Source organism: Carassius carassius, chromosome 1, assembly GCF_963082965.1.
Source record: "Carassius carassius chromosome 1, fCarCar2.1, whole genome shotgun sequence".
NCBI classification, from domain to species: Eukaryota; Metazoa; Chordata; class Actinopteri; order Cypriniformes; family Cyprinidae; genus Carassius; species Carassius carassius.
The window spans coordinates 40,700,144-40,709,569 of NC_081755.1; the positions used below are offsets into that span (position 1 = coordinate 40,700,144).

A 9,426-nucleotide genomic window follows, 5' to 3' on the forward strand; every position below is an offset into this window, starting at 1 on the left:
ACGCATATCATTGATTTTGTGCAAAAGCTAAAAAAATAAATAAATAAATGAAAAAGGCAAATCCATCCTTTTTATGACTGCATTACCCACAATGCCGCATTCCTCCGCTTGAATCCACCAATCACACGAGAACACCGCTCGCTCATCTTGGTGACGTAACAAACGGTGCAAGAACGCTCTTCGGAAGTTACTGTTTTACAATTTTTTTAGATCTCTTTGACTAATTATACAAGCCCACATATAATTTAGGCGGTGTTTATTGAAACATTATACTTGCTGTCGTGACACTGCATTGTTTATCACTTCAGATCGGTGAGTATTTGAGTGTGCTCGGTTGGCCGTGTGTGCAGAAGCCATTTCAGATTGAATTAACGAGCATGATGCGAATAAGACATTTTATAGACGGATTTATCTGCGACCATCACTTGGATGAAGAATAACGTTGATTTGTTTAGCCTTTTGTAAACCATTGGTATGAGATCTGTGTTTATGAATGGATTAGATGTACTGTGTGAAGACGTTCAGTTGAACAATGCACTGACTGTGCCTTTATTTTGCTCCGAGGTCACACGCCTCTGGTGGGAGTCTGCGTTTGTCCCTTCTTTTCCTGAGGCATCATGTCCTGCCTGCACCTGCTGGTGACTTTGGGCTTTGCTGTCAGCTTGGGGACACCTGTAGAGATTCAGCGGCCACGAGGAGTGCCACTGACAAGTAAAGCCATATATAATTTATTCTGCACTAAACCACATTCTGGTCTAACTGGCTTAACTCATATTTTGTCTAAAAAAATAAAGAGAAACATTTTTATGAGGAGAACAAGCCTTTCACCTGTCTCGATGGATCCCGGACTATTCCTTTTGACCGTGTGAATGATGACTACTGTGACTGCAAGGATGGTTCAGATGAGCCAGGTACTTCATTTTTTAATTTGGTTTATAATTTAAGATTAGATGGATTATCTTGCCAGTCTTTAATTGAGAGCTTCTCTCCTCAAGTCATTTAGAGATGAAAGGTTTTCCTGAAAAGTCTGCTTAGTTTTTAAATTTAAAGGGTTGTTAAAGGGTATCAATTACTCACCCTCATGTAATTTCAAACCATAAAACATTTGTTTTGCATAGAGAGATTTCTATGCTTTCTTTGAAAATTCATGCTGCTGAAACTTTGAAGTGTCAAAAAGTTCATGAATGCATTGTAAAAGTAAATAATTGGTTTGGTAAAAGTCTTCTAAAGAGACATCATGACCACTTTATATGGTGAGTAGATTTAATTTAGGCATTTATTGACATATAAACATTGATCAACACTAGTGCTGTCAAACGATTAATTGCATCCGAGATAAAAGTTTTTGTTTACATAATATGTGTGCATTCTGTGTACAGGTGCTGGTCATATAATTAGAATATCATCAAAAAGTTGATTTATTTCACCAATTCCATTCATAAAGTGAAACTTGTATATTATATTCATTCATTACACACAGACTGATATATTTCAAATGTTATTTCTTTAATTTTGATGTTTATAACTGACAACTAAGGAAAATCCCAAATTCAGTATCTCAGAAAATTAGAATATTGTGAAAAGGTTCAATATTGAAGACACCTGGTGCCACACTCTAATCAGTTAATTAACTCAAAACACCTGCAAAGCCTTTAAATGGTCTCTCAGTCTAGTTCTGTAGGCTACACAATCATGTGGAAGACTGCTGACTTGACAGTTGTCCAAAAGACGACCATTGACATCTTGCACAAGGAGGGAAAGACACAAAAGGTCATTGCAAAAGAGGCTGGCTGTTCACAGAGCTCTGTGTCCAAGCACATCAATAGAGAGGCGAAGGGAAGGAAAAGATGTGGTAGAAAAAAAGTGTACAAGCAATAGGGATAACCGAACCCTGGAGAGGATTGTGAAACAAAACCCATTCAAAAATGTGGGGGAGATTCACAAAGAGTGGACTGCACCTTGAGTCAGTGCTTCAAGAACCACTACGCACAGACGTATGCAAGACATTGGTTTCAGCTGTCGCATTCTTTGTGTCAAGCCACTCTTGAACAACAGACAGCGTCAGAAGCGTCTCGCTTCAAAAAGAACTGGACTGCTGCTGAGTCGTCCACAGTTATGTTCTCTGATGAAAGTAAATTTTGCATTTCCTTTGGAAATCAGGGTCCCAGAGTCTGGAGGGAGAGAGGAGAGGCACACAATCCACGTTGCTTGAGGTCTAGTGTAAAGTTTCCACAATCAGTGATGGTTTGGGGTGCCATATCATCTGCTGGCGTTGGTCCACTATGTTTTCTGAGGTCCAAGGTCAACACAGCCGTATACCAGGAAGTGTTAAAGCATGCTTTCTGCTACTGACCAACTTTATGGAGATCCAGATTTCATTTTCCAACAGGACTTGGCCCCTGCACACAGTGCCAAAGCTTCCAGTATCTGGTTTAAGGACCATGTTATCTGTGTTCTTAATAGGTCAGCAAACTCGCCTGACCTTAACCCCATAGAAAATCTATGGGGTATTGTGAAGAGGAAGATACGATATGTCAGATCCAACAATGCAGAAGAGCTGAAGGCCACTATAATAGCAAACTGTGCTCTCATAACACCTGAGCAGTCCCACAGACTGATCGACTCCATGCCACGCCGCATTGAAGCATTAATTCAGGCAAAAGGAGCCCCAACTAAGTATTGAGTGCTGTACATGCTAATACTTTTCATTTTTATACTTTTTAGTTGGCAAAGATTTCTAAAAATCCTTTCTTTGTATTGGTCTTAAGTTATATTCTAATTTTCTGAGATACTGAATTTGGGATTTTCCTTAGTTGTCAGTTATAAACATCAAAATTAAAATAAATAAATATTTGAAATATATCAGTCTGTGTGTAATGAATGAATATAATATACAAGTTTCACTTTTTGAATGGAATTAGTGAAATAAATCAACTTTTTGATGATATTCTAATTATATGACCAGCACCTGTATATTTATTAAGTATATATAAATACACAAATATACAGTATATATTTTGAAAATATTTACGTGTATATACACTAATATATTTATAATCTTATAATTTATATCATATAAATATTTAATGTATAAAAATAATTTTTATTCTTAAATATATACATGTTTGTATTTATATTTGCATAATAAACGTACACTGTATACACACACATGCAAACAAAAACTTTTATTTTGACAGCTTTATAACTATAAACACTATATGTGTTTGACAGCACGTATATAAAGCACATCAAATATGATAAATGGAAGCTTTGACATGCTTGTGTGACACTCATGAACAAAACTGTGTTTGTGCTATAACAAAAATGTGCTAAAAAAAACAGCAAATAATGGCTAAATATCTGTATGCATACATATAAATAATAATAAAAAATCCTGCATGGCTTCCTTTCTTGTAAGAAACACAAAAGAAAACATCTAAAAGAATACAAAAGCTGCCCTTTTTCATTCAATCTGTGGAAGTGAATGAAGAGTATGATTTCATTGTGTTGAAAGAGAAAGAAGTTGAGTACAACAGAGTTGTAATATTGTGTGTGAACTGTCTTAAGTACATGATGCCGTATAGTTTGGCATTGTGCGTGACCGTTGTTTCTGTCGGTCCTCAGGCACCGCTGCTTGTCCAAATGGCAGCTTCCATTGCACCAATGCTGGTTACAGGCCCATGTTTATCCCATCCTCCCGGATTAATGATGGCATCTGTGGTAAGATGACTCTTTGGACATTTCTCCTCAGCAGTGTTAAATGAATGGAATGGTATTGCATTTGAAATCTTTCCTCACCACAGACTGCTGCGACACTACTGATGAGTACAACAGCGGAGCCAAATGTGAAAATACCTGCAAGTGAGTTCTCTATTTTTGTGCTCCATTGGCATACATGAATGCTGTCTAGATGTTTAAATTTGATTTTTTTTTTTTTGCTGTAGGAATGTTAAATAGCATAAAAATAAATGCAGTACACATTTGTTTTTATGAGAGCAAAGATCTGTGAGAAAATATTTATTTGTTTTACTTTCCATTTTTACTTATGATGCAAAGGCTATAAGCACATTGAAATATGAGCGATTTGTTTGGTTCTCAGGGAACTAGGTCGAAAAGAGCGGGAAGTTCTGCAGAAGATGGCTGAGATCACCAAAGAGGGCTTTCTCCTGAAACAGCAGCTCATTGAGGAAGCCAAGAAAGGACGAGAAGAAAAGCAGGTAAGATTTGTCATAATGCTTCGGTTTCCTTTTTTATCATCATACACTTTGTTCAGCTGCTACTGTTGCAAAAATCTTAGCGAATGTCAGTTTTCAAACATGATGAAATGTTGCAGTCATATTAGCTTTGGCTTTGGGCTAATGCAACAGAAATCATCCAGTTCCCACATTAAAGAATTGCTTGTATACGCTGCATTTTTAAAAAGCCATACTCTGTCAGTGAGTTTTGGTAAATGTAAAATGCTATCTGTTCTGTAGGGTAAAGTGACTGATATGCAGGAAAATAAGAAACAGCTCGAGGAGAAAGTAGAAGCATTGAGGACGGTAAAAGAGACAGCAGAGCAACCTGAGAAGGAAGCTAAAGAGCGCCACCTCAAGGCCTGGGAAGGTGAGTGAAGCTGCTAATTTATATATCTTTAATCCATTTGAAAACTGACTTATAGTGTTTAGTTTGCAGGCTGGCTCATTTCTTCAAATGTTTGGCATTAATGCTGATCTAATCAGTTTTTTAACTTCATTCCAGAGCAAAAGGCAACTGTTCGCTTGGAGAAGGACAAAGCCAAAATGGCAGAAGCTTTTTCGGAGCTGGATGATAATGCAGATGGCTTGTAAGTGCCAATGATTATATATTTTCTCTCTCTATGATTATGCATATATCTAGAGAATGAATATAATCTGGCGTGTTGTCTCTGTGTCAGTGTGTCTGTTTCTGAGCTTCAGTCTCATGTTGAACTGGACCCAGATGCCGATGGCACACTTACTGAAACTGAGGTCCAGGTATGTTTGCATTTAATCATTTCTCAGTCAAAATGTGCTTGCTATCGGTGAGTACTGGCACTAATTTAGATGCCTGCTTTGTGATTTATTCAGGGACTGATGGGAGGAGCTGCGCAGGTGGACACGTCAACATTTGAGAGTGTTTGGACCAACATTAAAGACAAGTACCACTCGGAGGTTAGTAGAGACATGTCACGTTGAATGACTTCTGAGGTTGTTTTTGGTAACACTTTGTGTCATTATTAAATTTCTTTAAAACAATTAAGACACAAACAAAGTGATGAAGCTATATAAACTATAACAAAAATGAACATAGAAAATGAAAACATTAAGTATGACAAGTAGCCATTTAACTACATTTTGTAATTGATATGCTTAATTTATTATACAAAGATATAAAAAGTATGAACTTAACTAAATATACATAACATAATTTATACATGCATCTCTTCTTTTGCATGATTTTCCCTATAATTAAAAAAATTAATAATCTCATTCTGTTTCCTCTTCTTTCTTTTTTTTAGATAAATTATTAAATAGCTCAAAAACCTTGTTAACAATATTAGTTATTTACGCTGCCTTTTAAAACTTTGGGATCATTACCAATTTTTTATTTTATTTTATAAAAGTGTCTAATGCTCACCAAGGCTGCATTTATTTGATCAATAATACGTTAAAAAGAGTTATATCGTGGAATATTGTTGCAATTAAAACATACTGTTTTCTATATCACTGTGTTTTAAAATTGAGTTCATACACGTGACGGCAAAGCTGAATTTATTTATCAGCGTTTATTTTAAATAGAAATCTTTCGCAACAATGTAAGAGTAGTGCAGTTAGTTATTTTGTACTTTTAAATTGTCTTTTAATTTGATAACATGTCTTGCTTTACGTCATGTCTTCTCGGTGTAAAAAAACAAAACAAATCAGTTTTTTGTAATTCCACGTTCATTGAACTCAATAGCCCATTAACATGTATTTTGACTGTTCCTCCGTTCTCTCTCAGTCCCAGCCTGAGGAACCTGCCCCAGTGGAAACGCCTCCAGATGAAGTGAAGGAACCAGTTGTAGACAATGACTCAGAGCCGTACCCAGAAGATGACATCTCTGAGGAAGACGACGAGGAAGAGGATGACGAAGATGATTATCACGAAGACGATGATAAGGTGAGAGTGTGTATCGCACAGAAAACCTGAGCGAGCATTAACTTCATTGATGTTTAGATCCACAGTGACATTTTGATTCTTCTATTAGCACTTCTCCTCTTGACATTTAAAGTCCTTAACCTTTAACTCGTGTCCTGAGGCGCAGTGGCAAAGGTCTTACAACATAGTGTGCTATAACTCATGCTCACTGTACTGTGCAGGTGTAAAAATGATATCTGTATATGAGCGTGGTTGTGTTTTGTGCAGGCGCCGCCCAACGTTAAGACTCCAGAGAAGAGTCAGGAAGATGAGGAGGCTATGCCACCCTATGACCCAGACACCCAGGCCCTCATCGAAGGTTGGCTCTGCTGCCGGTCCTATTCATCAATCCGTTTGTACTCATCGAGCTCTTCTTTGTCTTGCTCTGCTAACCAACTGTTCTCTGGTTCACAGCTGCTCAGAAGGCCAGAGATGACTTTGAGGATTCAGAGAAAGCTATTCGGGAGATGGATGATCAAATCAGGTTTGTTCAATGCTGCTGTCTTCCACAAAATGGTCAAAAGAAGTTGAGTTTGAAATCAAGTGGGAGTGTAGCGAACTGAAATTCTCATTGGTCGGAGTTTGTTTGACTTACTGTTGCATCACTTGCGTCCTGCATATGCAGTGTTCTCTGACGCTGGTGCGCCGGGGTGTTGAGCTTTCCTTTGATTGTGTTGCAGAAATATTGAAAAGGAGCTGTCGTTTGATTTTGGCCCTGATGCTGAGTTCACCTACATGTACAGCCAGTGCTACGAACTTACCACTAGCGAGTAAGTGAAACCAGAGTTTGTTGTTTTGGAGTGATATTTTTGTGCTGTGATTTTATTTCTGTGTTCTGTTTGCTTTTAGGTACATCTACAGGCTCTGTCCTTTCAACCGGGTTTCACAGAAACCCAAGTATGGGGGCTCAGAGACCAACCTTGGGTAAGAAAAACATCTTAAACCAGAGCAGGGTGGTTTGGTTTTAGAGGTCTTTGGACACTTTTCAGTTACTTTGATTATGCAAAGATGCATTAAGTTGATCAGAAGCAACAGTGAAGACCTTTATAGTTTTTATAAAGATTTCAGTTTACATGAATTATTTACAAAAAAAATGTTTTTTCATTCATAATCAGAATTTTTTCTTGAGCAGCAGATAAGCATATTAGAATAATTTCTGAAGAATCACGTGACGCTAAAAACAGGAGTAATGATACTGAGGGAAACAAAGCTTTGCATCACAGGAATAAGTTATATTTAAAAAATATATAAAAATGGAAAACATTTTTATAATTTTTCACAGTATTAATGTTTTTATTTTGATCAAATAAATGCAGTATTCGTGAGAATAAGACTCTTTCTTTCAAAAAACATAACTAAAACCTTTTTAAAAATCGAAACTTTTGAATGGTAGTATAAATACCATATTGGTTATTAGTGGATATCAAATGAAATTTTTTTTACTAATTAACTGTTTATACCTTTTTGTTTTTTGCTGCTATTTAACACTTATTTCAAATTAATTTTTAAAACTAATATTTTAATAGCACTTTTAAATATGATCTTTTTTGAAAACCTCAAAATGAATATCCCTCTGTCATTCTGGACATTATAATGTTGTAATGCTTCAGCGTCTAAATTCACTTGTTTTTAAAATTACCTTTTTTGGGGGGGAAGTTTGGGATCTCCTGTAATTTAAAGTCTCTGACTCACAGCTTTTAATGTTGACTTTGTAGTGGTATGAGTCATATACTTTTATTTTTTTTATTATGATGGATCGATAGCAATCAACTAAACACCTGATTGGTGTTAACAGCCTAAACCTGTTAAAACCAGCAAACCACCATAGACCGGTTTTAGCTTTTTCTTTTCCTCAATATCACATCACATTTTGCAGTATCATGGCGTGAGTGTTTTTGACAGTATTTAATAAAAGATGCTCACGTTCCCAGGACATGGGGAAGTTGGTCAGGGCCTGAAAATAATAAGTACTTGGAGATGAAATACGAGCATGGCACTGGGTGCTGGCAAGGTCCAAACAGATCAACTACAGTAAGTACCGGCTCTTTCATTGCTTCCTCGGTGCCATTCATGCTGGGAGTTTTTCTGCTAAGTGTGTCTTTGTGTGGTAGGTGAAGCTGACTTGTGGGAAGGAAACTGTGGTGACCTCGACGTCGGAGCCGAGTCGCTGTGAATACCTAATGGAGTTCACCACTCCTGCAGTGTGCCAAGAGCCAACCAACACTGACCGCTCACATGGCCACGAGGAGCTCTAGACTCCACTCTCCGCTTGCTGATGCATGGTGTGCCACAAAATACATTCAGACTCTATTTTAAACGTCTAAAGCACTCTTAATGGAAAAAAACAAGGCTTAATTTTTCAATGATCGTAGGGTCTAAATCGGTTTTATGCATTTTTCACACTTTGAATGTAATGGAGTCTGGGTTTTGTCATAGTGATGACAGTTTACTGCAGGTTTTGTTAATAAATTCAGTTAGCCTTTGTGTATGTGCAACATTATGAACTCTATAACTGAATACAGTTCTGTATATAATATTGCTTTGTTCCACCAATGCATGCACCAATGATCAACAACATTTGCATTCTGTTTAATATCAAATTTGGAAAACCTTTAGCTGTCTGGAACAAGTTTGCATATGTCAAGAATTATATACGAAAGATCTTGTTTTGTCTGGAGTTGTAGCTTAAACGCCTTTGACTTTATTCAGATTACAGTAAACTAACTTGCAAATTTCTTGAAATCAGCTTTTGCATCTATACTGATGCACACTGTGCATTATCATCAATTTATGACCCTAAAGTGCAGTTAATTGTGTGTTATGTTCTTCAGAATACATTAAATGTTTGCGTGTGGAGACAAATCAATATTAACTTTTCCCCCTTCTCTGTCTTTAGGGTCTGTAGGTTGTTGCTCTTTGGAAACATTAACTTCATTTCCTGTTCAGGCTGTTTAAGAACCTCTTCCATTAGTTGTGAATCTGCTAAATGAGGCTGGGAAAACATTACATGTGGTAAACTGCAATGTGTTGTTTTTACTGGGGTAAAATCTGATCTCTTTACATTCCATGGATAATTATGAAATTCAACAAAAATAATTGTGACTTGTTCAAAAATGTACTCTACTGTCTAGTTTATGAACACAGAGTCTGATAGCCTTTTCCCTTTGGCTACATAAGAGAAACTGCGACGGTTAAGCACTTTTGAAATAAATTCACCTTCATATTTCAAACATTGTTGTGGCTGGTTGA

The 9,426-nt window shown here is 36.8% G+C and overlaps 1 protein-coding gene across 1 annotated transcript; it reads left to right on the plus strand.

The window, feature by feature from the left end:
• Window positions 1–144: 144 nt before the first annotated feature.
• Window positions 145–9,407, plus strand: LOC132150238 (glucosidase 2 subunit beta-like). The gene is made up of 18 exons (XM_059559230.1): window positions 145–312; window positions 565–711; window positions 795–911; window positions 3,625–3,720; window positions 3,804–3,861; window positions 4,100–4,217; window positions 4,476–4,605; window positions 4,741–4,825; window positions 4,916–4,994; window positions 5,088–5,171; window positions 6,001–6,159; window positions 6,406–6,496; window positions 6,592–6,661; window positions 6,858–6,947; window positions 7,027–7,101; window positions 8,109–8,208; window positions 8,289–8,459; window positions 9,083–9,407. Exons 2-17 carry the CDS (start codon window positions 618–620, stop codon window positions 8,430–8,432), a joined length of 1,590 nt encoding a protein of 529 aa, XP_059415213.1. The 5' UTR covers window positions 145–312; window positions 565–617; the 3' UTR covers window positions 8,433–8,459; window positions 9,083–9,407.
• Window positions 9,408–9,426: the final 19 nt, after the last annotated feature.